Source organism: Scyliorhinus torazame, chromosome 1 (genome assembly GCF_047496885.1).
Source record: "Scyliorhinus torazame isolate Kashiwa2021f chromosome 1, sScyTor2.1, whole genome shotgun sequence".
NCBI lineage: Eukaryota > Metazoa > Chordata > Chondrichthyes > Carcharhiniformes > Scyliorhinidae > Scyliorhinus > Scyliorhinus torazame.
The window spans coordinates 1,908,348-1,935,049 of NC_092707.1; the positions used below are offsets into that span (position 1 = coordinate 1,908,348).

The window sequence follows — 26,702 nt, forward strand, 5'->3', positions numbered from 1 at the left end:
GTGAATTGGACATTCTGAATTCTCCCTCTGTGACCCGAACAGGCACCGGGATGTGTCTTAGCCACTGCATCCACCTGCTCTGCTGCCTTAAGGGACGGGTGTACATGCACACCAAGGTCCCTCTGATCCTCGGTGCTTCCCAGGGTCCTGCCGTTTATCCTGTATTCCCTTCCCTTGTTTGTCCTGCCCAAGTGCATCACGGATTATCCGGATTGAATTCCATTTGCTACTGATCAGCCCGTCTCTATCCTCCTGTATATCCCCCTCACTATTTACTGTCCCACCAATTCATCCGCACCTGGAGATTTCTCCACTTTTAAGCCCGTCAACACCTCCAATACCTTGTCCCTCCCTGTGACAATTTGCTCAAGAACCTCAGTCTCTCTCCCCGAGTGCTGTACCTACCTCCTCATTCTCTTGGGTGAAGACAGATGTGAAATATTCATTCAACACCCTCCCAGTGCCTCTGGCTGCACCCACAGATTTCTCCCTTGCTTCCTCATGGGCCCTACTCTTTCTAAGATGACCTTGTTTGAACATCGGATTCTTTGGGGGATTACTATCGTCGATGCTGAAAGGATTTTTGCCTCACGATGGAATCTAGAACGAGGAGACAAAGGGCCCCAATTCTCCCAAAACATTTCAAAATTAATTTGTGGTGGTTTTTTCAGCGAGTTCCCCATTGCTATTCAATGACACTTACTCACTTTTCTGGGCCCTTGGGGAGGTTTCTCACTGGTTTAGCCCACACACTGGGGAGCTGAACTCCGAGATCGGGCGGCCGCCATTTGCCCCAGTCTCTAAGTGAGATTGTGGGTCCCCCACACCCCTCACCTATGGGCAATGTCAACCCCCCCACACACACAAAGATTCTACCCCACACCCTCCTGAAGGAGGCCCCCACAAGCCCCCTTACAGCACCCTCTCCCTTCTCGGACCCCCGCCCATCACCCCTCCAACCTCCCGGAGGCCCCTACTTAGATACTAGATAATAAACTCAATGTGACTAAGGGGAAGAGTAGACAGGGAAGAGATGAAGAACGCAAAGGGACAGGTGGTCTGAGGTGCATTTGTTTCAATGCGAGAAGTGTAGCAGGGAAGGCAGATGAACTTAGGGCTTGGATTAGTACCTGGGAATATGATGTTATTGGTATTACTGAGACTTGGTTGAGGGAAGGGCAAGACTGGCAATTAAATATCCCAGTGTATAGATGCTTCAGGAGGGATAGAGAGGGAGGTAAAAGGGGTGGAGGAGTTGCATTACTGGTCAGAGATGATATCACAGCTGTGATTAAGGAGGGCACGATGGAGGATTCGAGCACTGAGGCAATATGGGTAGAGCTAAGAAATAGGAAGGGTGCAGTAACATTGTTGGGACTTTACTACAGGCCTCCAAAAGCGAGCGTGAAGTAGAGGTACAAATATGTAGACAGATTAAAGAAAATTGTAGGAGCAACAGGGTGGTCGTGATGGGAGATTTTAACTTCCCCAACATTGAATGGAACTCATGTAGTGTTAGAGGCGTAGATGGAGCAGAATTTATAAGGAGCATCCAGGAGAGTCTTTTGGAGCAGTATGTAAATAGTCCAACTCGGGAAGGGGCCATACTGGACCTGGTATTGGGGAATGATCCCGGCCAGGTGGTTGAAGTTTCAGTCGGTGATTACTTTGGGAATAGCGATCACAATTCCGTAAGTTTTAGAATACTCATGGACAAAGACGAGAGTGTTCCTAATGGAAGCTAAATTGGGGAAAGGCCAAGTTTAACAAAATTCGACAGGAGCTAGGGAATGTGGATTGGGAGCAGCTGTTTAAGGGTAAATCCACATTTGAAATGTGGGAGTCTTTTAAGGAAAGGTTGATTAGAGTGCAGGACAGACATGTCCCTGTGAAAATGAGGGATAGAAATGGCAAGATTAGGGAACCATGGATGACGGGTGGAATTGTGAGACTAGCTAAGATGAAAAAGGAAGCATACATAAGATCTAGGCAACTTAAAACTGATGAAGCTTTGGAGGAATATCGGGAAAGTAGGACAAATCTCAAACGTGCAATAAAGAGGGCTAAAAGGGGTCATAAAATATCTTTGGCTAACAGGGTTGAGGAAAATCCCAAAGCCTTTTATTTATATATAAGGAGCAAGAGGGTAACTAGAGAAAGGATTGGCCCACTCAAAGACAAAAGAGGGAATTTATGCGTGGAGTCAGAGGAAATGGGTGAGATTCTTAATGAGTACTTTGCATCGGTATTCACGAAGGAGAGGGACATGACAGATGTTGAGGCTAGGGATGGATATTTAAATACTCTAGGTCAAGTCGGCATAAGGAAGGGGGACGTTTTGGGTATTCTAAAAGGCATTAAGGTGGACAAGTCCCCAGGTCCGGATGGGATCTATCCCAGGTTTCTGAGGGAAGCGAGGGACGAAATAGCTGGGGCCTTAACAGATATCTTTGCAGCATCCTTGAGCACAGGTGAGGTCCCGGAGGACTGGAGAATTGCTAATGTTGTCCCTTTGTTTAAGAAGGGTAGCAGGGATAATCCAGGGAATTATAGACCTGTGACCTTGACGTCAGTGGTAGGCAAACTGTTGGAGAAGATACTGAGGGATAGGATCCATTCACATTTGGAAGAAAATAGACTTATCAGTGATAGGCAGCATGGTTTTGTGCAGGAAGGTCATGTCTTACAAACCTAATAGAATTCTTTGAGGAAGTAACAAAGTTAATTGATGAGGGAAGGGCTGTAGATGTCATATACATGGACTTCAGTAAGGCGTTTGATAAAGTTTCCCATGGCAGGTTGATGGAAAAAGTGAAGTCGTCTGGGGTTCAGGGTGTACTAACTAGATGGATAAAGAACTGGCTGGGCAACAGGAGACAGAGAGTAGTGGTGGAAGGGAGTGTCTCAAAATGGAGAAAGGTGACTAGTGGTGTTCCACAGGGATTCGTGCTCGGACCACTGTTGTTTGTGATATACATAAATGATCTGGACGAAGGTATAGGTGGTCTGATAACAAGTTTGCAGATGATACTAAGATTGGTGGAGTTGCAGATAGCGAGGAGGACTGTCAGAGAATACAGCAAAATATAGATAGATTGGAGAGTTGGGCAGAGAAATGGCAGATGGAGTTCAATCCAGGCAATGCGAGGTGATGCATTTTGGAAGATCCAATTCAAGAGCGGACTATACGGTCAATGGAAGGGTCCTGGGGAAAATTGATGTACAGAGAGATCTGGGAGTTCAGGTCCATTGTACCCTGAAGGTGGCAACGCAGGTCGATAGAGTGGTTAAGAAGGCATACAGCATGCTTGCCTTCATCGGACGGGGTATTGAGTACAAGAGTCGGCAGGTCATGTTACAGTTGTATAGGACTTTGGTTAGGCCACATTTGGAATACTGCGTGCAGTTCTGGTCGCCACATTACCAGAAGGATGTGGATGCTTCAGAGAGGGTGCAGAGGAGGTTCACCAGTATGTTGCCTGGTATGGAGGGTGCTAGCTATGAAGAAATGTTGAGTAGATTAGGATTGTTTTCGTTGGAAAGACGGAGGTTGAAGGGGGACCTGATTGAGGTCTACAAAATTATGAGAGGTATGGACAGGGTGGATAGCAACAAGCTTTTTCCAAGAGTGGGGGTGTCAATTACAAGGGGTCACGATTTCAAGGTGAGAGGGGGAAAGTTTAAGGGAGATGTGCGTGGAAAGTTTTTTACGCAGAGGGTGGTGGGTGCCTGGAACGCTTTGCCAGCGGAGGTGGTAGAGGCGGGCACGATAGCATCATTTAAGATGCATCTAGACAGGTATATGAACGGGCGGGGAGCAGAGGGAAGTAGATCCTTGGAAAATAGGCGACAGGTTTAGATAAAGGATCTGGATCGGCGCAGGCTGGGAGGGCCGAAGGGCCTGTTCCTGTGCTGTAATTGTCCTTGATCTTTGATCTACTTACCTGCCCTGCACTCCCCCACCGTTCAAACCCCCCCGTCCACCCTCATTTCATGGGCATGGCCCCCTCGCCCCCTGACCCTTGGCAGGGCCAGGATGGCAGTGCCAAGATGCCCACGTTCCAGTGCAGGGTCAGGGATCCACCCTGCCATAACCCTGACCACTCTGGGATCTTCAGGGGGCGGGAGACCCCCGGGTGCCACCCCGCCTACTCCAGGTTTGTGCGGACCAGCGCTGACTGGCACCCGGCTGCAGCCTCCCTGGGAAGGCCGGAGAATCGAGGGATGCGGGAGGATCCCGGGCAGGTAGGTCGAAAGTAGGTTTAAGACCTACTTTCGCGAGCGTTTTTCTGACTCCAACGTGTGGCAGGATTCCGGACAATCCCGGGAGGCCCAGAGGCTGTCGGGAGGCTCGCTGGAGACGTCTCCTGGGATTCCCCGGCCGTGTTCTGCTCTCGCTTGAACTCAACGCGAGAATCGCGGCCGGAGTTTAAAAATGAGAGTCTCCCATTTCTGAAGCAGATGGGCAGGAATTTCTTCCCTTGGTCAGTGTCTGGATATCGGCAGAGAGCACTGGAGGGAGGGGCACTGAATATATTCCAGGCTGGGTTTGACAGATTGGGTGGAAAGAATGTGCTGGACAGACGGGAACCTGGAGTTAAGGTCAGTCAGTTCAGCCATGATCGCATTGAACGGCAGACCAGGGCCCGTGGACCAAACGCTCTCCTCCTGTTGCTATTTTCTATGGTTGTATAACATCCAAAGGCATTACTATCACTGAATCCCCCACGATTAATATGCTGGACTAACCACATTAATACTGTGGCTACCAGGGCAGGTCAAAGGCTAGGAATCCGACAGCGATTAACTCACGTCCTGAACCCCCCAAAGCCTGTCCACCATCTACAAGACACAGGTCAGGAGTGTGATGGAATACTCTCCACTTGCCTGGATGAGCACAGCTCCAACAACACTCAAGAAGCTCAACACCATCCAGGACAAAGCAGCCGCTTGATTGTCACCCCTTCCACAAACATTCACTCTCTCCACCACCGACGCACAGTGGCAGCCGTGTGGACCATCTACAAGATGCACTGCAGTAACTCACCAAGATTACGTCCAATGTGACAACCGCTATCATCCAGAAAGATAAGGCAGCAGACACATGGGGAACACCACCTGGACATTCCCCTCAAAGTGACACACCATCCGACTTGGAAATCTATCCTGTGTTATATTCACACTAACTGTTCTTTTCAAACTTTGATCAACTCCCCTGGTCTCCCAGTCCCCAAGGGTTGTGAATTCTTGTTCCTACTGGCCTCATTTGTGATTTATTTTTGTTTCAGATTCTGACAAGAAGAATTGGCCAGCGACTGATCCTCAACTGCACACTCACTCACCCCACACTCACTCACCCCACACTCACTCACCCCACACTCACTCACCCCACACTCACTCACCCCACACTCACTCACCCCACACTCACTCACCCCACACTCACTCACCCCTCCTGCCCCACACTCGATCACCCCTCCCGCCCCACACTCGATCACCCCTCCCGCCCCACACTCGATCACCCCTCTCACCCCACACTCGATCACCCCTCCCGCCCCACACTCGATCACCCCTCTCACCCCACACACACACACCCCTTACACACGAGATTGTCCAGCTCAGGCCCAGTGTTCTCCAAAATACCCGAGTCACACAGATCATCACCTCTGTGGAATCTGCAACACCGTCAGTTCTGAGGTAAGTGTCTTGATTCAATATTTGGCAGCTTTGGCAGGAGGATTACAGACAGAGTTTTCCATTCCCTCGGAGCCTGTTTCCGTTCCTAATGACACACAATGTCAGCACAGCTTTTCAGGCAGAATAAAGTTTCACCAGCAACAACTATCCCTTCCCCATGAGTGCAGACATGGGAGGATTGACTGCAAAGAGGTCGCAGCCACATGATGGACTGAGTGGCTTTCTGCGCTGCTTAATTCTAGGATTTTATGAGGTAGATTTCATACACAAAACCGTACAGGAAGATACAAAACAAGAAAGATCACAAAAATTTAATACCAGTTACTGAGGCCATCAGAGGAAGAGATGGGCAGCACAGTAGCACAGTGGTAAGCACAGTGGCTTCACAGCGACAGTGTCCCAGGTTTGATTCCCCGCTGGGTCACAGTCTGCACTTTCTCCCCGTGTGTGCGTGGGTTTCCTCCGGGTGCTCCGGTTTCCTCCCACAGTCCAAAGACATGCAGGTTAGGTGGATTGGCCGTGATAAATTGCCCTTAGTGTCCAAAAAGGTTAGGAGGGGTTATTAGGTTACAGGGATAGGGTGGAAGTGAGGGCTTAAGTGGGTCGGTGTAGACTCGATGGGCCAAATGGCCTCCTTCTCAACTGTATGTTCTATGTTCTAAGTACAGAGGGATCAGAGAGAGAACAAAGAGCGAGAGAACAGAGAGAACGGGGAAGAGAGAGAGCAGAAAGAGAGATACAGGGAGAAGAGAGACAGGAGATACAGAGTAGGAATTAACGGGTCCTTTTCAGTTTGGGAGGCAGTAACTAGTGGGGTACCTCGGGTGGGGCTCTGGGTCCCCAGCTATTCACAATATATATTAATGATTTAGATGAAGGAACAAAATGTCATGGCCGGGATTCTCCAACCCCACGCCGGCTTCCCGATTCTCCACCGCTGATTCTCGGGCGCCCACGGGATTCCCGCCGCACCGGCCGGGGACCGGTGAAAGTGCCCCCACCCCCGGCGATTCTCCGGGCCCCGACGGGCCGAGTGATTGCTGGGTTCGGCCGAGTCCCGCCGGCGTGTGTTACGCAGGTCCCACACAGCGGGACCTGAGAGGTGAGTCTGCGGGGGCCGTCCTGGAGGGGGGGGCCACAGTGGCCTGGCCCGCGATCGGGGCCTACCGATCGGCCAGCGGGCTGGTTCCGTGGGGGCCTATGTTCCTCCGTGCCGGGCCCCTGTAGGGCTCAGCCATATTGCCCGGGGACCGGCGCCGAGAAGGGAATCCCCGCACATACGCGAAGTTGCACGGGCCGTTCCGCGCCGGCTGGAGCTGCGGGGTCCATTGCGGCGCCGACCTAGCCCCTGAGGAAGGGCAGCATTCCCTATTATCGGGGACCGTTGACAGCAGAGTGGTTGGCGCCGCTTTTCACGCCGGCGTCGGGACATCACCCCATTATTAGAGAATCCCGCCCCATATCTCCACATTTGCAGATGAGACAAAGTTGTGTGGGAGGGTGAGCTGTGAGGAGGACACAGAGATCCTTCAGAGGGTTTGGACAGGCTGAGCGAGTGGGTGAATGAATGACTGATGCAGTATAATTTGGAGAAATGCGAGATTATTCATTTTGGAAGCAAAAACAAGAAGGCAAATTATTATCTGAATGGCCATAAATTAGGAGAGGGGAGTGTGCAGCGGGACCTGGGTGTCCTTGTGCACCAGTCGCTGAAGGTAAGCATGCAGGTGCAGCAGGCGGTAAAGAAGGCTAATGGTATGTTGGCCTTCATTGCGAGAGGTTTCGAGTATAGAAGCAGGGATGTGTTGCTGCAATTGTACAGGGCCTTGGTGAGGTCACACCTGGAGTATTGTGAGCAGTTTTGGTCTCCTTCTCTGAGGAAGGATGTTCTTGCTCTCGAGGGAGAGCAGCGAAGGTTTACCAGACTGATTCCAGGCATGACGGGACTGTCATATGAGGAGATTGAGTCGGTTAGGATTGTTCTCGCTGGAGTTCAGAAGAATGGGGGGGAATCTCATAGAGACTTATAAAATTCTAACAGGACTGGACAGGGTCGATGCGGGAAGGATGTTCCCGATGGTGGGTGTGTCCAGAACCAGGTGTCACAGTATGAGGATACGGGGGAGACCATTTCGGACAGAGATGAGGAGACATTTCTTCACCCAGAGAGTGGTGAGATTGTGGAATTCGTTACCACAGGATGGAGTTGAGTCCAAAACATTGGCTGGTTTCAGACAATGGACCCTTTGTCGGGGATCAAAGGCTCTGGGGGAAAGCGGCATTAGTCTATTGAGTTGGATGATCAGCCATGATCATAATGAAGGGCGGAGCAGGCTAGATGGGCCGAATGGCCTCCTCCTGCTCCTATTTTCTATGTTTCTTGAACAAAGAGACAGAGAGTGAAATATAGGGGGAAGAGAGAGAGAACTTTATAGAAATCCAGACACGGAGAGACAGAGAGATACTGAAGAGCAGAGATTTTTTAAAATTGATTTATGGGATGTGGGCGTCGCTGGCTGGGCCGGTGTTTATTGCCCCTCCCTAATTCAGAAGGTGGGGGTGAGCTGCCTTCCTGAACCGCGGCAGTCCATGAGGGTGCAGAGGAGGTTTACTAGGATGCAGGTACACCCACTGTGCTGTTAGGGAGGGAGTTCCAGGATGTTGCCCTGGCGACAGTGAAGGAACGGCCGATATATTTCCCAGTCAGGGTGGTGAGTGACTTGGAGGGGAACCTCCAGGTGGTGGGGTTCCCAGGTATCTGCTGCTCTTGTCCTTCTAGATGGGAGTGGTCGTGTGTTTGGGAGGTGCTGTCTGAGGAACCTTGGTGAGTTACTGCAGTGCATCTTGTAGATGGTACCCACGGCTGCCACTGTGCGTCGGTGGTGGAGGGAGTGAATGTTTGTGGAAGGGGAGCAATCAAGCGGGGCTGCTTTGTCCTGGATGGTGTCGAGCTTCTTGAGTGTTGTTGGAGCTGCACTCATCCCAGGGGCTGTTTAGCACAGGGCTAAATCGCTGGCTTTTAAAGCAGACCAAGGCAGGCCAGCAGCACAGTTCAATTCCCGTACCAGCCTCCCCGAACAGGCGCCGGAATGTGGCGACTAGGGGCTTTGCACAGTAACTTCATTGAAGCCTACTTGTGACAATAAGCGATTTTCATTTCATTTCATTTTCATTTCATTTTCATTTCATCCAGGTAAGTGGAGAGTTTTCCATCGCACTCCTGACTTGGTCCTTGTAGATGGTGGACAGGCGTTGGGGGGGTCAGGAGGTGAGTTACCTCCGTCGTTCCAGTGAGAACAAACCGAGGTTATCTAACCGCTCCTCATAGCTAGCATCCTCCAGACCAGGCAACATCCTGGTAAACCTCCTCTGCACCCTCTCCAAAGCCTCCACATCCTTCTGGTAGTGTGGCGACCAGAATTGTGCGCAATATTCCAAGTGCAGCCTTACCAAGGTTCTATACAACAGCAGCATGACTTGCCAGTTTTTATACTCGATGCCCCGTCCAATGAAGGCAAGCATTCCGTCTGCTTTCTTGACTACCTTGTCCACTTGTGTTGCCACCTTCAATTTCTGTGCACCTGCACGCCCAGATCTCTCTGACTTTCTATATTCCAAAGAGTTTTGCCATTTACGGTAAATTTCCCCTCTATGTTAAAATGCATTATCTCAATTTATCTGGATTAAACTCCATTTGCCATTTCTCTGCCCAAGTCTCCAACCTATCTCTGTCCTGCTGTATCCTCTGACAATCCTCAACACTATCGGCCACTCCACCAACCTTGGTTCCATCCACGAACTCACTAATCAGACTGGTTACATTTTCCTCCAAATCATTATGTACACCACAAACAACAGAGGCCCCAGCACTGATCCCTGTGAAGCAGTAGTCAGGATGTGGGGCAGAAAATAAATCAGGAGATAGAAAAGGCATGTAAAAAAGGTAATATTAGAATAATCATGGGGGACTTCAATATGCAGGCGGACTGGGAAAATCAGGTTGGTCGTGGATCCCAAGAAAAGGAATTTGTGGAATGTCTAAGAGATGTTTTTTTGGAGCAGCTTGTGACAGAGCCTACTAGGGAACAGGCAATTCTGGATTTGGTGATGTGTAATGAGGCAGACTTGATTAGGGAGCTTAAGGTGAAGGAACCCTTAGGGAGCAGTGACCACAATGTGGTAGAATTTACCCTGCAGTTTGAGAGGGAGAAGCTGCAATCAGATGTAACGGTATTACAATTAAATAAGGATAACTACAAAGATATGAGGGAGGAGCTGGCCAGAGTTGATTGGAGAAGGAGACTAGCAGGGAAGACAGTGGAACAGCAATGGCAGGAGTTTTTGGAGGTTATTCGGGAGGCACAACAGAAATTCATCCCAAAGAGGAGGAAACATGCTAAGGGGAGGACAAGGCATCCATGGCTGATGAGGGATGTCAAGGACAGCATAAAGGCTAAAGAAAAAGCATACAAAGTGGCGGGTATTAGTGGGAAACCAGAGGATTAGGAAGCCTTTAAAAGCGAGCAGCGGACAACTAAAAAAGCAATAACGGGGGAGAAGATGAAATATGAGTTCAAGCTAGCTAATAATATAAAAGAAGAAAGGAAGAGTGTTTCAATAGATAAAAGGTAAGAGAGAGGCAAAAATAGACATTGGGCCAATGGAAAATGTGGCTGGAGAAGTAATAATAGGAAACAAAGAAATGGCAGAGGAACTGAATAGTTACTTTGCATCAGTCCTCACGGTGGAAGACACCAGTGGGATGCCAGAGCTCCAGGAGAATCAGGGGGCAGAGGTGAGTGCAGTGACCATCACTAAGGAGAAGGTTCTGGGGAAACTGAAAGGTCTGAAGGTGGATAAGTCACCTGGACCGGATGGACTACACCCCAGGGTTCTAACCGAGATAGCTGAGGGGATTGTGGAGGTATTAGTGATGATCTTTCAGGAATCACTGGAGGCAGGAAGGGTCCCAGAGGACTGGAAAGTGGCTAATGTAACACCGCTGTTTAAAAAGGGAGGGAGGCAGAGGACGGGAAATTATAGGCCGGTTAGCCTGACTTCGGTCATTGGTAAGATTTTAGAGTCTGTTATTAAAGATGAGATTGCGGAGTACTTGGCAGTGCATGGGAAAATAGGACTGAGTCAGCACGGCTTCGTCAAAGGGAGGTCTGACAAATCTGTTAGAGTTCTTTAAGGAAGTTACAAAGAAGTTAGACAAAGGAGAACCAGTGGACATGATTTATAGGGTGCCACATAGGAGACTGGTAAATAAGTTCAGAGCCCATGGTGTTCAGGGTAAGATCCTGACATGGACAGAGGATTGGCTGACTGGCAGAAGGCAGAGAGTGGGGATAAAGGGGTCTTTTTCAGGATGGCAGCCGGTGACTAGTGGTGTGCCTCAGGGGTCTGTGCTGGGACCACAACTTTTCACAATATACTCCTTACAAACTCTGCCCCGTCTAAGCCCCTGGCACTAAGTGAGTCCCAGTCAATATTGGGGAAGTTGAAGTCTCCCATCACCACAACCCTGTTGATTTTACTCTTTTCCAAAATCTGTCTACCTATCTGCTCCTCTATCTCCCGCTGGCTGTTGGGAGGCCTGTAGTATACCCCCAACATTGTGACTGCACCCTTCTTATTCCTGATCTCTACCCATATAGCCTCACTGCCCTCTGAGGTGTCCCCCCATAATACAGCTGTGATATCCTCCCTAACCAGTAGCGCAACTCCGCCACCCCTTTTACATCCCCCTCTATCCCGCCTGAAACATCTAAATCCTGGAACGTTTAGCTGCCAATCCTGCCCTGCCCTCAACCAGCTCTCTGTAATGGCAACAACATCATAGTTCCAAGTACTAATCCAAGCTCTAAATTAATCTGCCTTACCCGTAATATTTCTTGCATTAAAACATATGCACTTCAGGCCACCAGACCCACTGTGTTCAGCAACTTCTCCCTGTCTGCTCTGCCTCAGTGCCCCACTGTCCCTATTCCCTAGTTCTCCCTCAATGCTCTCACCTTCTGACCTATTGCTCCCGTGCCCACCCCCCTGCCATACTAGTTTAAACCCTCCCGTGTGACACTAGCAAACCTCGCGGCCAGGATATTTATGCCTCTCCAGTTTAGATGCAACCCGTCCTTCTTATATAGGTCACACCTGCCCCGGAAGAGCTCCCAGTGGTCCAGATAACGGAAACCCTCCCTCCTACACCAGCTGTTTTCCTCTTGCCAGCCCGAATTTCTCCTCTTAACGCCCTCATGCTCGGGAAACTCCCTTCCTAAACAGATCTCCCATCCTCTCAATCCCAGCTCTCTGCCATGTTCGGAACCCACCGTCCATATTCCCCGGGGCAAACCGGTGATTGTCGCAAATTAACGACCAAACTGATGCTCCCACTTCCCCCACGTGCCTTCTCCATTGGCCCCAGATCCGCAAAGTCGCCACCACCATAGGGCTGGTGGGAGCGGCAGGGGTACCGTAACCAGGGCTGCCAGACTGGTGCCCCTGCACGAAGCGGCCCCCATCCGACCCCGCGCCCACCATCCACTTCCTTATCATAGCTATGTTGGCCGCCCAGTAGTAATTACTAAAGTTTGGCAGCGCCAGCCCCCCTCCCCCCTGGTTCCTCTCGAGCATCAATCTCCTCACCCGCGGGGACTTTCCCGCCCACACATCCGATAATCATTTTATTGACCTTCTTGAAAAAGGACCGCGGAATGAAAATGGGGAGACACTGGAATACGAACAGGAATCTCGGGAGGATCATCATTTTAACCGTCTGCACTCTCCCCGCTAGTGTCAGTGGGACCACATCCCACCTCCGGAACTCGACCCTCATTTGCTCCACCAACCGGGATAAGTTCAACTTGTGCAACCGGCCCTAGTCCCGCGCCACCTGTATCCCTAAGAATCTAAAACTGTTCCCTACTAACCTAAACGGCGGCCCCCTCAGCCGACCCTCCTGACCCCTCGCCTGAACTACAAACAACTCACTTTTTGCCATGTTCAATTTATACCCCGAGAACCGGCCGAATTCCCTCAGGATTCCCATGATTTCATCCATCCCAGCCATTGGATCCGTGATGTATGAGAGCAGGTCATCGGAGTACAACAAAACTCTGTGTTCCACCCCCCCATCCCCCGTACCAGCCCCTTCCAACCCATAGAAGCTCTCAGGGCAATTGCCAGGGGCTCTATTGATAGCACAAACAGCAGTGGGGAGAGGGGGCACCCCTGCCTTGTCCCTCGGTCTAAAATAGTCAAATGTCGTCCTATTCGTCCTTACACTCACCTCCGGAGCCTGGTAGCTGTCTGACCCAGTCGGTAAAGCCCTCCCCGAACCCAAATCGTCCCAGCACCTCTCATAAATAGTCCCACTCAACACAATCGAAAGCCTTCTCGGCATCCATTGCCACAACTACCTCTACCTCCCTACTCTCCGGGGGCATCATGATCACATTCAGCAGCCTTCTTAGGTTGGCCACCAGCTAGGGACAGGTAGTATTGAGGCAGGGGGGCTGCAGAAGGACTTGGACAGGCTAGTGCTATGGGCCAGGTGATGGAAGTATTAGTGAGGGATCACTTTGGGACCAGTGACTATAATTCCATTAGTTTTAAGATAGCTATGGAGAATAATAGTTCTGGCCGAGAAGCGAAATTTCTAAATTGGGGCAAGGCCAATTTTGATGGTATTAGGCGGGAACTTTCAAACATTGATTGGGGGAGTGTGTTTACAGCCAAGGCTACAGCTGGTAAGTGGGAATCTTTCAAAAGGGTGTTAACTAGGGTTCAGGGTGAGCACATTCCTCTCAGAGTGAAGGGTAAGGCTGGGAGAAGGAGGGAACCCTGGATGACTCGAGATATTGAGGCCCTGGTCAAAAGGAAGAAGGAGGCACATGACACGCATCGGCAGCTGGGATCAAGTGGATCCCTTGAAGAGTATAGGGCTTGTCGGAGTAGAGTTAAGAGAGAAATCAGGAGGGTAAAAAGGGGACATGAGATTGTTTCAGCAGATACGGCAAAGGAAAATCCAAAGAGCTTTTACAGACACATAACAGGTAAAAGGGTGACTAGGGAGAGGGAGGGCCCTCTTAAGGATAAACAAGGTCATCTGTGTGCAGATCCACAAGGGATGGGAGAGGTCCTAAATGAATATTTCTCGTCAGTATTTACTGTTGAGAAAGACACGGATGTTAGGGAAATTGGGGAAATAAATAGTGATGTCTTGAGGAGTGTCCATATTCCAGAGAAGGAGGTGCCGGAGGTATTAAAGCGCGTCAAGGTAGATAAATCCCCGGGGCCTGATGAAATGTATCCCAGGATGATGTGGGAGGCGAAGGAGGAAATTGCCGGCCCCCGAGCTGAGATATTTGAATCATCGACAGCCACAGGAGAGGTGCCTGACGATTGGAGGATAGCAAATGTTGTGCCCTTGTTCAAGAAGGGCTGTGGGGATAAGCCTGGGAACTACAGACCGGTGAGCCTTACTTCTGTATTGGGTAAGTTGTTGGAAGGTATTCTGAGGGACAGGATCTACAGGCATTTAGACAGGCAAGGACTAATTAGGGACAGTCAGCACGGCTTTGTAAGGGGAAAGTCATGTCTCACCAATTTGATTGAGTTTTTTGAAGGGGTAACCAAGGTAGATGAGGGCAGTGCGGTCGACGTTGTCCAAATGGACTTTTGCAAGGCCTTTGACAAGGTACCACATGGTAGTTTGCTCCAAAAGATTAAATCTCAATGAAGCGAGGGTGAGGTAGTCAATTGTATACAAAATTGGCTTGGCGACCGAAGACAAAGGGAGGTTGTGGAGGGTTGTTTTTCAAACTGGAGGCCTGTGACCAGCGGTGTGCCTCAGGGATCGGTGCTGGGTCCACTGTTATTTGTGATTTATGTTAATGATTTGGATGATAAAGCAGACCAAGGTAGGCCAGCAGCACGGTTCGATTCCCGTAACAGCGTCCCTGAACAGGCGCCGGAATGTGGCGACTAGGGGCTTTTCACAGTAACTTCATTTGAAGCCTACTTGTGACAATAAGTGATTTTCATTTCATTTCATTTTCATGTAGGAGGCATGGTTAGTAAGTTTGCAGTTGACACCAAGATTGGTGGCACAGTGGATAGTGAAGAAGGTTCTATAAGATTGCAACAGGATCTTGACCAATTGGGCCAGTGGGCCGATAAATGGCAGATGGAGGTTTAATTTGGATAAACGTGAGGTTTTGGTCGATCAAATCAGGGCAGGACCTGCTCAGTTAATGGTATGGCGTTGGGGAGAGTTATAGAACAAAGAGATCTAGGGGTACAGGTTCATAGCTCCTTGAAGGTGGAGTCGCAGGTGGACAGGGTGGTGAAGAAGGCATTCAGCATGCTTGGTTTCATTGGTCAGAATATTGAATACAGGAGCTGGGACGTCTTGTTGAAGTTGTAGAAGACATTGGTAAGACCCCACATGGAATACTGTGTTCAGTTCTGGTCACCCTATTATAGAAAGGATATTGTTAAACTAGAAAGAGTTCAGAAGAGATTTACGAAGATGTTACCAGGACTTAATGGTCTGGGTTATAATGAGAGGCTGGGACAGTCACAATCGATGGTGCACCCTAATCCTAACCTTAATCAGGGCAGCTCGGTTGCACAGTGGTTAGCACTGTTGCTTCACAGCATCAGGATCCCAGGTTCGATTCCCCACTGGGTCACTGTCTGTGCGGAGTCTGCACATCCTCCCCGTGTCTGCGTGGGTTTCCTCCGGGTGCTCCGGTTTCCTCCCACAGTCCAAAGACGTGCAGGTTAGGTGGATTGGCCGTGATCAATTGCCCTTAGTGATCAAAAAGGTTGGGAGGGGTTATTGGGTTACGGGGATAGGGTGGAAGTGAGGGCTTAAGTGGGTAGGTGCAGACGCGATGGGCCGAATGGCCTCCTTCTGCCCTGTATGTTCTATGTCAGTTCTCGGTGTCGGTCACAATCGCTGGTGCACCGTCAGTTCTCGCTGCCAATGCAGGCATTTTTACTGTGCTATCCACCAACAGGTATTCGCGAGGAAGTTCATTGACTTTTCTGCTGCAATGAGAGTTGTTGTCAAGATGGTTAACTCAGATTGTGCCAGATCCGTGCCACGCTTCTCGCTGCCACGTTTCTCGCTGCCACGCTTCTCGCTGCCACGTTTCTCGCTGCCACGTTTCTCGCTGCCACGCTTCTCGCTGCCACGTTTCTCGCTGCCACGCTTCTCGCTGCCACGTTTCTCGCTGCCACGTTTCTCGCTGCCACGTTTCTCGCTGCCACGCTTCTCGCTGCCACGTTTCTCGCTGCCACGTTTCTCGCTGCCACGTTTCTCGCTGCCACGTTTCTCGCTGCCACGTTTCTCGCTGGCATGGTTACTCGATCAGCTTGATGCCACCCACAGTGAACCAATCCTTTGTTGCAGAAGTGAGGTGGTAAATTGGAGGACAAATCCTCTGGATATTTTTAGATCTGCTCCAAAGAACAAAGAACAATACAGCCCAGGAACAGGCCCTTCGGACCACCCATGTCCTTTAGAATCTTCTACTCTCACCGCATCATTTGGCTGCAGAGGTTGAAACCTTTTGGCAGACCAACATGGAATCTCTTCTGCCTGCACTCATGAGAGGTCACTCCTGGGCGGCACTGTAGCACAGTCGTTAGCACAGTTGCTTCACAGCCCCAGGGTCCCAGGTTCGATTCCCGGCTTGGGTCACTGTCTGTGCGGAGTCTGCACGTTCTCCCCGTGTCTGTGTGGGTTTCCTCCGGGTGCTCCGGTTTCCTCCCACAAGTCCCGAAGGACGTGCTGTTAGGTGAATTGGACATTCTGAATTCTCCCTCTGTGTACCCGAACAGGCGCCGGAGTGTGGCAACTAGGGGCTTTTCACAGTAACTTCACTGTAGTGTTAATGTACTTGTGACAATTAAGATTAATAAAATTAGCCAGTGAGTGGTTCACGGGCTGATGAGGAAAGCGAGTTAGTGTTTCGTAGTTGTCTGTTCATGTATCTCCCTCTGTCCAATCCGTCTCTCTCCCCCTCTCTCTCTCTCCCTCTCTCTATCTACCTGCCTGTCTCTCTCTCTGCCCCCTCTCTCTGTCTCTCTCTGTCCCCTCGCTCTCTCTCTGCCCTCCTCTCCCTGTCACTGCACCTCTCTCTCTGTCTCTCTCTCTCTGTCTCTCTCTCTCTCTCTCTCTCTCTCTGTCCCCTCTCTCTCTCTCTGCCCCCTCTCTCTCTCTGCCTCTCTCTCTCGCTAAATCTCCCTCTCTGTCTCTCTCTCTCTGTCTCTCTCTCTCTGTCTCTCTCTCTGTCTCTCTCTCTCTCTCTTGCGCTCTGTCTCTCTCTCTGTCTCTCTCTCTCTCTCTCTTCTCTCTCTCTCTGTCTCTCTCTCTCTTCTCTCTGTCTCTCTCTCTCTGTCTCTCTCTCTCTGTCTCGCTCTCTGTCTGTCTCTCTCTTCTCTCTGTCTCTGTCTCTCTCTCTCTGTCTCTCTCACGCTCTGTCTCTCTCTGCTCCTCTCTCTCGCTCTCTGTCTCTCTCTCTGTCTCTCTCTCTCTCTCTGTCTCTCTCTCTGCTCCTCTCTCTCTCTCTCTTCTCTCTGTCTCTCTCTCTGTCTCTCTCTCTCTGTCTCTCTCTCTCTCTCTCTTGCGCCCTGTCTCTCTCTCTGCCTCTCACTCTCTGTCTCTATCTCTCTCTTCTCTCTCTCTTGCGCTCTGTCTCTCTCTCTCTCTTCTCTCTGTCTCTCTCTGTCTCTCTCTCTGTCTGTCTCTCTCTTCTCTCTGTCTCTCTCTTTCTGTCTCTCTCTCTCTCTGTCTCTCTCGCGCTCTGACGCTCTATCTCTCTCTGCCCTTCTCACGCGCTCATCTCGCTCTGTCTCTCTCACTACTCCTCTCTCTGTCTCTATCATGCTCTGTCTCTCTCTCTCTCTGTCTCTCTCTCTCTGTCTCTCTGTCTCTGTGTCTCTCTCTTTCTCTCTGTCTCTCTCACGCTCTGTCTCTCTCTGCTCCTCTCTCTCTCTCTCGCTCTCTGTCTCTCTCTCTCTACCTCTCTCTCTGTCGCTCTCTCTGTCTCTCTCTGTCTCTCTCTCTCTGTCTGTCTCTCTGTCTCTCTCACGCTCTGTCTCTCTCTCTCTCTCTGCCCCTCTCACTCGCACTCTGTCTCTCTCTCTGTCTCTCTCTCTCTCTGCTCCTCTCTCTCTCGCGCCCTGTCTCTCTCTCTCTCTGTCTCCGTCTCTCTGTCTCTCTCTCTCTGTCTCCTTCTCTCTGTCTCTCTCACGCTCTGTCTCTCTCTGCTCCTCTCTCTCTCTCTCGCTCTCTGTCTCTCTCTCTCTACCTCTCTCTCTGTCGCTCTCTCTGTCTCTCTCTGTCTCTCTCTCTCTGTCTGTCTCTCTGTCTCTCTCACGCTCTGTCTCTCTCTCTCTCTCTGCCCCTCTCACTCGCACTCTGTCTCTCTCTCTGTCTCTCTCTCTCTCTGCTCCTCTCTCTCTCGCGCCCTGTCTCTCTCTCTCTCTGTCTCCGTCTCTCTGTCTCTCTCTCTCTGTCTCCTTCTCTCTGTCTCTCTCTCTCTGTCTGTGGTATTATCAGGTATTGCTGTACCTAAGAGGCTGATGACCATTGGTTAAACCCAGGAGTTTACCATTGGCTGTTGATACGTAGCTCCGCCCTGACAGGCGGAGTATAAGAACCGGTGCCGTCCCAGCAGCCTTCACTTTCTGTACCGAAGCTGCTGGGGAACAAGTTCTAGTCGATTAAAGCCTCAGTTATGAAATCACTTCGTCTTGAGTGTAATTGATCGCGCATCAATTTAATCGACTAAACTTAAGCTGGAAGGATGGATCTCCGAATCAAGCCGGAGTGTCTACAACTCAGCCCCCACGCGGAGAACTCGGCTGCAATATTTAAACACTGGCTGGCGGGCTTTAAAGGCTACCTCGAGACGGCCGGAGGCACCCCCACAGAGGGACAGAAAATGCATCTCCTGCGCTCAACGGTCAGCCCTGGGGTCTACACCCTTATCGAGGAGGCGGAGGACTTCGATACTGCGATTGAACTGTTAAAAGGACATTTTATCCGCCCTGTAAATCAGGTCTACGCATGTCACCTGCTTGCAACGAGATGGCAAAGCCCCGGGGAATCGTTGGAGGATTTCTACCGGGCGCAACTGGCGCTGGGCCGAAACTGTGGCTGCCCGCAAGTTTCGGGGAGCAAGCACACAGAACTTTTAATCAGGGATGCCTTCGTAGCAGGTATGAGCTCCTCAGAGATCCGCCGAAGACTCCTAGAAAAGGACGCCCTGGGACTTAGAGAGGCACGGGCCCTGGCAGGGTCCATGGACGTAGCCTACCAAAACGCGCAGTCCTATGCGCCCGACCGCACGGCAGCCCCCTGGGCTGCGTGGCACCCCGCAGCGGCAGCCCCACAGACCTTCCCCCTGACCCCGCAGGCCTGCACTGCGAGACGGCATGCTAACGCCGTCGGGCCCCGCTGTTTCTTCTGCGGGCAGGCGAATCATCCCGGCCCGCGCTGCCCGGCCCGCGCCGCCGCCTGCAAAGAGTGCGGCAAGAAGGACCACTTCGTGGGGGTCTGCCAGGCCCGCGCCGTGGCCGCGGTCTCCAGCGAGTCCAGACCGCCGCGGCAACCCCCCCTTCAGGCCCCGACAGGCCAGCGCTCACCGCCACCCCCCTATGTGCGACCCACGGGCGTGGCCATCTTGCACCCGGACACCACGCTGGACGGGTGGGCGGCGCAATTTTGTCCATCCCCGGCCACCATGTGCGACCCATGGGTGACGCCATCTTGGATGGGGCCCCAGGCCCCCAGCACGGCCGACTACACGCTGCCCAACCAGAACTCGCAACTGCTTCATCTGGCCTCGGTGACACTGGGCCAAAATCGACCTCGGACACTCGCAACAGCAACGACGACGGTCTTCATCAACGGCCACGAGACGTCTTGCCTGATTGACTCTGGGAGCACGGAAAGCTTTGTTCACCCCGACACGGTAAGGCGCTGTTCACTTGTTACCCACCCTGTAAACCAAAGGATCTCCCTGGCCTCCGGGTCACACTTGGTGGAGATAAAGGGGTTCTGCCGAGCGAACCTCACTGTCCAAGGCAGGAAATTCAACAAGTTCCGCCTGTACGTTCTCCGCACCTCTGCGCGGCCACTCTCCTTGGGCTGGATTTACAATGTAACTTGCAAAGCCTGACCTTTAAATTTGGCGGCCCTATACCCCCCCTTACTGTCTGCGGCCTCGCTACCCTAAAGGTCGACCCGCCTTCCCTGTTTGCGAACCTCAACCCGGATTGCAAACCCGTCGCCACCAGGAGCAGACGGTACAGTGCCCAGGACCGGACCTTCATCAGGTCGGAGGTCCAAAGGCTACTGAGGGAAGGGGCCATCGAAGCCAGTAACAGCTCCTGGAGAGCTCAAGTAGTGGTGGTAAAGACCGGGGAGAAGCATAGGATGGTCATCGACTACAGTCAGACCATCAACCGGTTTACGCAGCTGGACGCGTACCCCCTCCCCCATATAGCCGACCTGGTAAACAGGATCGCACAATACAAGGTCTTCTCCACGGTGGATCTCGAGTCCGCCTACCACCAGCTACCCCTCCGTAATAGTGACCGCAAATACACTGCCTTCGAAGCAGATGGGCGGCTCCATCAATTTTTAAGAGTTCCCTTTGGTGTCACTAATGGGGTCTCGGTCTTCCAGCGAGAGATGGACCGAATGGTTGACCGGTACAGCTTACGCGCAACGTTCCCGTATCTGGATAACGTCACTATCTGCGGCCCCGACCAGCAGGACCACGACACCAACCTCCGCAAATTTCTCCAGACCGCTAAAATCCTTAACTTAACGTATAACAAGGATAAATGCGTATTTAGCACCGACCGCCTAGCCATCCCCGGCTACGTAGTGCGAAATGGAGTTATAGGCCCTGACCATGCGCCCCCTTATGGAGTTCCCCCTCCCTCACTGCCCCAAGGCCCTGAAGCGCTGCCTCGGATTTTTCAGTTACTACCCCCAGTGGGTCCCCAACTAGCAGACAAGGCCCGACCCCTAATCCAGTCCACAACCTCCCCCCTGTCGACGGAGGCCCGCCAGGCCTTCAGCCGCATCAAAGCAGACATCGCAAAGGCCACGATGCACGCCATCGACGAGTCCCTCCCCTTCCAGGTCGAGAGCGATGCGTCCGACGTTGCTCTGGCGGCCACCCTTAACCAAGCGGGCAGGCCCGTGGCCTTCTTCTCCCGTACCCTCCATGCTTCCGAAATCCACCACTCCTCAGTCGAAAAGGAGGCCCAGGCCATAGTGGAAGCTGTGCGACATTGGAGGCATTACCTGGCCGGCAAGAGATTCACTCTCCTCACTGACCAACGGTCGGTAGCTTTCATGTTCGATAATGCGCAGCGGGGCAAGATTAAAAACAACAAGATCTTGCGGTGGAGGATAGAACTCTCCACCTTCAACTACGAGATCTTGTACCGTCCGGGGAAGCTAAATGAGCCTCCTGATGCCCTGTCCCGTGGCACTTGTGCCACCGCACAAGTGGACCGCCTCCGATCCCTCCACGAGGAACTCTGCCACCCGGGGGTCACTCGTTTCTTCCACTTCATCAAGACCCGCAATCTGCCCTACTCCATCGAGGAGGCCAGATCCGTCACCAGGGACTGCCAAATCTGCGCGGAGTGCAAACCGCACTTCTACCGGCCAGAGAGGGCGCACCTGATAAAGGCTTCCCGTCCCTTTGAGCGCCTCAGCATGGATTTCAAAGGCCCCCTCCCCTCCACCGACCGCAACACGTATTTCCTTAACGTGATTGACGAGTACTCCCGGTTCCCATTCGCCATCCCCTGCCCAGACATGACCACGACCACCGTCATCAAGGCCCTCCAGGGTATCTTTACACTGTTTGGTTTCCCCGCGTACATACACAGTGATAGGGGGTCCTCCTTTATGAGCGACGAACTGCGTCAATTCCTGCTCAGCAGGGGCATTGCCTCAAGCAGGACGACCAGTTACAACCCCCGGGGAATCGGGCAGGTGGAGAGGGAGAACGGAACGGTCTGGAAGACTGTTCTGCTGGCCCTTTGGTCCAGGAATCTCCCAGTCTCCCGCTGGCAAGAAGTCCTCCCGGAGGCCCTCCACGCCATCCGGTCGCTGCTCTGTACAACCACAAATCAGACACCTCATGAACGTCTCCTTGTCTTCCCCAGGAGATCCTCCACCGGGACCTCGCTCCCAACCTGGCTAGCGACACCCGGACCCATCCTGCTTCGGAAGCACGTGCGGGCGCACAAGTCGGACCCGTTGGTCGAGAGGGTCCACCTGCTGCACGCTAACCCCCAGTACGCCTACGTGGCGTTCCCTGACGGCCGGCAAGATACGGTCTCCCTACGGGACCTGGCGCCCGCCGGAACCCCACGCGCACCCAAACCATTACCCCCCCCCCTCCACAGCACCTCACTGGAGGATCAGTACTCCCGCCGCTCCTGCCTAGGCCCACCCACCCACCGACGCCCCCTACAGGCACCCCCCCCCGTGTCAACCGTTTGCGCCAACAGCGCCGCCTAGGGGTGACGAAGCTGCCAGGGAGGCCGAAACCACGCTCACGAAGTCGCAACCACCTGGACCCCCACCAGAATCACCACCGAAGCCCAGACGATCCAGAAGGATGACCAGGCCACCCGATCGACTGATTGCTTCGCTGTGACTTTAACTGTGAACGAACACTTTGTAAATATTCTCGACAGCCCTGTAAGGAGGTATCACGGTACCTCCATATCTGATCATACCATGTTAAAGGCGACTGTTACCACTGGCCACCACCCCCGCCGGACTCTTTTTTAACAGGGGGTGAATGTGGTATTATCAGGTATTGCGGTTCCTAAGAGGCTGATGACCATTGGTTAAACGCAGGAGTTTACCATTGGCTGTTGATACGTAGCTCCGCCCTGACAGGCGGAGTATAAGAACCGGTGCCGTCCCAGCAGCCTTCACTTTCTGTACCGAAGCTGCTGGGGAACAAGTTCTAGTCGATTAAAGCCTTCAGTTATGGAACCACTTCGTCTTGAGTGTAATTGATCGCGCATCACTGTCTCTCCGTCTCTCTCTCTCTCTCTGTCTCGCTCTCTGTCTCTCTCTCTCTGCCCCTCTCGCGCTCTGTCTCTCTCTCTCTGTCTCTCTCTCTCTCTGTCTCTCTCTCTGTCTCTCTCTCTCTCTCTCTCTCTCTGTCTCTCTCTCTCTGTCTCTCTCGCTCTGCTCATCTCTCTGTCCCCCTCTCTCTCTCTCTCTCAGAATGCCTAGTTTTCAATGTTCTATAATATTTACACATTAACTTCTCTTTTTGATTCATATACAGGCACGTGTCGTCTGCCCCATCGCCCGGAGGGCCTCCCGCACCCGCTCCAAGCCAGCAGACCCCCCTGCCCCGCTCCGAGCCCCCCTCTGCTGGGGGTACTGCCTCCTCACTGATGGACTATTCTGGGGACAGGGACAGCAGGTGGAAGCGACAGCGGGTGGAGAGCTTCGTGAGAGAGCAGCTTCCCGCTGCTGTCACACTCTCCGCCTGGGCAGAGCGCACAGACATGGGCAACAGTGCAGAGACCAGGCGGCACTGTCAGTATAACTCCAGTCTGGGACAGCAGCACTCTGCGGGAACACACATCACCCTCTCCTCTAACCTGTGCAATAAGGAAAAGAATCAAAACAAACCCATCATCAAACACGAAGAGGGACCGCGAGAATGTGGTGAGATTACCATGGCAAGAGCGGGTTTCAGTGGTACGATTATCACACAGACTGTAACTTCCGATCAGGCCAGAGACTGAGATAGAGAGAGTGAGAGAGAGGGAGAGAGAGAGTAACAGAGGCTGAAATAGAGAGAGTGTGAAAGAGAGATAGAGAGACAGACAGCGAGAGAGAAAGAGACAGACAGACAGACAGAGAGAGTGTGGTGGTATGTATTCGGGGGATTATGGTACCCTGTGATGCCGAGAGGCTATTGGTAGATAGACGCTGGGTCCCGATTGGACCAGCCGCCTACTGGCTCCACCCAGTAAGGCGGAGTATAAGAGCCCGGGTTCTCCCAGCAGCCGCATTCTGTAACTGTGATCAGAGAACATACGGCTTTGTAAATGAACAAAACTGGTTATTATCTAACTAAAAAGGGGATTCAGGGAGCGAGGGAATGGACGGGGCTCCATAAGGGGAACTGAACGAAGCTGGTAGAGGAGGCCAGGGAGGATCTTAAGAGGTGGGATACACTACACTTAACGTTGGCGGGGAGGGGCCAAGTGGTGAAAATGAATATTCTGCCGAGATTCCTGTTTATCTTTCAGGCTCTCCCGATCTTTATACCATAGGCCTTTTTTCGGAAAGTGGACACTGTTGTGTTATTCACCCAGGGGTAACACGGACTGCAACTGGATGCAGTTGTACTTGAAAGTAGACTCCAAACTTTGATGTTAGTTCGATACGCTTCATTGACCTTGTTAAGCAGTGCACACAGTTCACTGTGGGTTGACACTCTACTAATCTAAGTGTACTAACTCTAACTAACTAGACCAGACTAGCTCTGAGCCACGTGTAGAAGGTGCTAACTGATATATACACCCTGACTGTCGCTACAGTTGTCACCAGTGGAAAGAGGCGGAGTGTTGATGCCTCGTGTGTTTCATGGTTGGAAGCCCCCCTCTGGTGTTCTGTCTGGTGATTGGTTGTGTTCTGTCCTGTGTGTTGATTGGCTAACCTGGGTGTCTGTCACTGCCTGTCGTTACCTCATAATGTGCATGAGTGCAGATTATGAAATTACTAAGATGCCACGTTCCACATTCTCCATTTTGTTGATTTGCTTTGTCCACATTCCCGCCCTGTGTCTGATCAATGTTGATGTTTTCTCTGCAGTGGGTCGGACAGCCTGGGTTGCAGAGAGGCAGGTACAACACGGTGACACCGTTGCTGCGGAGACGAGGACATCCCAGGAAGAGTCAGCTCACCTGGCACAGACCTCAAAAAGCCAGCAACGCTTTGTCACACTCGCTCAACATATCGATGCAAGTCCACCATTCAATAGTTTTGATTTGGGCAGCTGTGTAACTGCTGCGTGTACTGAGTGTTGTGTTGGTTCTGAAGCCTCACTCTCTGCGTCTGGCTACAGGGGGTGGCCCTAAATTCAAGCTGCTGTCTTTAACTTTGATGTGGAGATTCCGGCATTGCACTGGGGTGAGCACAGTAAGAAGTCTTACAACACCAGGTTAAAGCCCAACAGGTTTGTTTGGAATCACTAGCTTTCGGAGTGCACCTGAGGAAGGAGCTACACTGTTGGACTTAAAGGCTCTGTGCCTTAATGCACGGAGCATTTGCAATAAAGTGGATAATCGCGCAGATAGATATAAATGGGTCTGATATAATTGGGATTACAGATCATGGCTGCAGGGTGACCAGGGATGGGAACTGAATGTCCCAGGGTTCTCAGTATTAAGGAAGGACAGACAAAAGGAAAAGGTGGTGGAGTGGCACTGCTGGTTAAAGAGGAAATTAACACAGTAGTGAGAAGGGATATTAGCTCTGACAATGTGGAATCTGTATGGGGAGAGTTGAGAAATACCAAGGGACAAAAAACATTAGTGGGTGTCATATGTAGACCCCCAAACTGCAGTGGTGAGGTTGGGAATGGCATTAAACAAGAAATTAGAGGTTCATGTAATAAGGGAATATCGGTGATCATGGGTGATTTTAATCTTCACGGTGATTGGGCAAATCAAATTAGCCTCAATGCCGTAGAGGAGGGATTCCTGGAGTGTATACGGGATGGTTTTCTTGACCAATATGTGGAAGAGCCAACTAGAGAGCAGGCCATCTTAGACTGGGTACTGTGTAATGAGAAGGGAATCATTGCCAATCTGGCTGTACGAGACTCCTTGGGGATGAGCGACCATAACATGGTAGAATTTTTTATCAAGGTGGAGAGTGAAGTAGTTAATTCTGAGACTAGGGTGCTGAATCTTAATAAAGGGAACTGTGAGGATATGAGGCATGAGTTGGTCTTGATAGATTGGGGAGAGTTACTAAAAGAGATGACAGTGGATAGACAATGGCAAACATTCAAGGAACGCATGGGGGAACTACAGAAACTGTTCATTCCTGTCTGGCACAAAGGCAAAGGGGGTAGGAGGGCCAATCCATGGCTCACAAAGGAAATTAGAAATACTATCTGATCCAAGGAAGAAGCATACAGATTGGCCAAGAAAAATAATAGGTCTGAGGATTAGGAGCAGTTTAGAATTCAGCAAAGAAGGACAAAGAGATTGATTAAGAAGGGGAAAGTACAGTACAAAAGGAAGCTTGCAGGGAACATAAAGACTGACACTAAGAGTTTCTATAGATATGTGAAGAGAAAGAGATTGGTAAAGAGAAATGTAGGCCCACGACAGACAGAAACAGGGGAATGCATAATAAGGGACAAAGAAATGGCTGAGCAATTGAATACAAACTTTGGTTCCGTCTTCACAAATGAGGACACAAATCAGACCCCAGAAATGTTGGAGAATGAAAGGTTTAGTGAGAGGGAAGAACTGAGGGAAATCAACATTAGTAGAGAGATGGTGCTGGAAAAATTGATGGGATTGAAGGCGGATAAATCCCCAGGACCTGAGAATCTGCATCCCAGAGTGCGTAAGGAGGTGGCTCTGGAAATAGTGGATGTATGGTGGTCATCTTCTGGGATTCTATAGACTCTGGAATTGTCCCTGAAGATTGGAGGGTAGCTCACCTCACTCCGATATTCAAAGAGGGAGGTAGAGAGAAAGCAGGGAATTATAGACCAGTAAGCCTAACATCGGTAGTGGGGAAAATGCTTGAATCCATTATCAAGGACTTGAGGAACATTGAGAAAGCAGTGGCAGGATCAGTCAGAGTCAGCATGGATTTATGAAGGGAAAATCAAGCTTGACAAATCTGTTGGAATTCTTTGAAGATGTAACCAGTACAGTCGACAAGGGGGAGCCAG

The 26,702-nt window shown here is 51.4% G+C and overlaps 1 protein-coding gene across 9 annotated transcripts in view; it reads left to right on the plus strand.

The window, feature by feature from the left end:
* Positions 1 to 26,702, plus strand: part of ncor2 (nuclear receptor corepressor 2) — a 1,088,322-nt gene that overhangs the window by 1,002,247 nt on the left and 59,373 nt on the right. For 8 of the 9 annotated variants that reach the window (XM_072510208.1, XM_072510371.1, XM_072510235.1 and 5 more), the window contains 3 exons: positions 5,289 to 5,694; positions 23,055 to 23,443; positions 24,599 to 24,747. In XM_072510208.1, the coding sequence (XP_072366309.1) occupies positions 5,289 to 5,694; positions 23,055 to 23,443; positions 24,599 to 24,747 (944 nt within the window). Of the gene's footprint in view, positions 1 to 5,288; positions 5,695 to 23,054; positions 23,444 to 24,033; positions 24,159 to 24,598; positions 24,748 to 26,702 lie in introns of those variants that run through there. The other variant, XM_072510543.1, reaches the window with a different exon arrangement.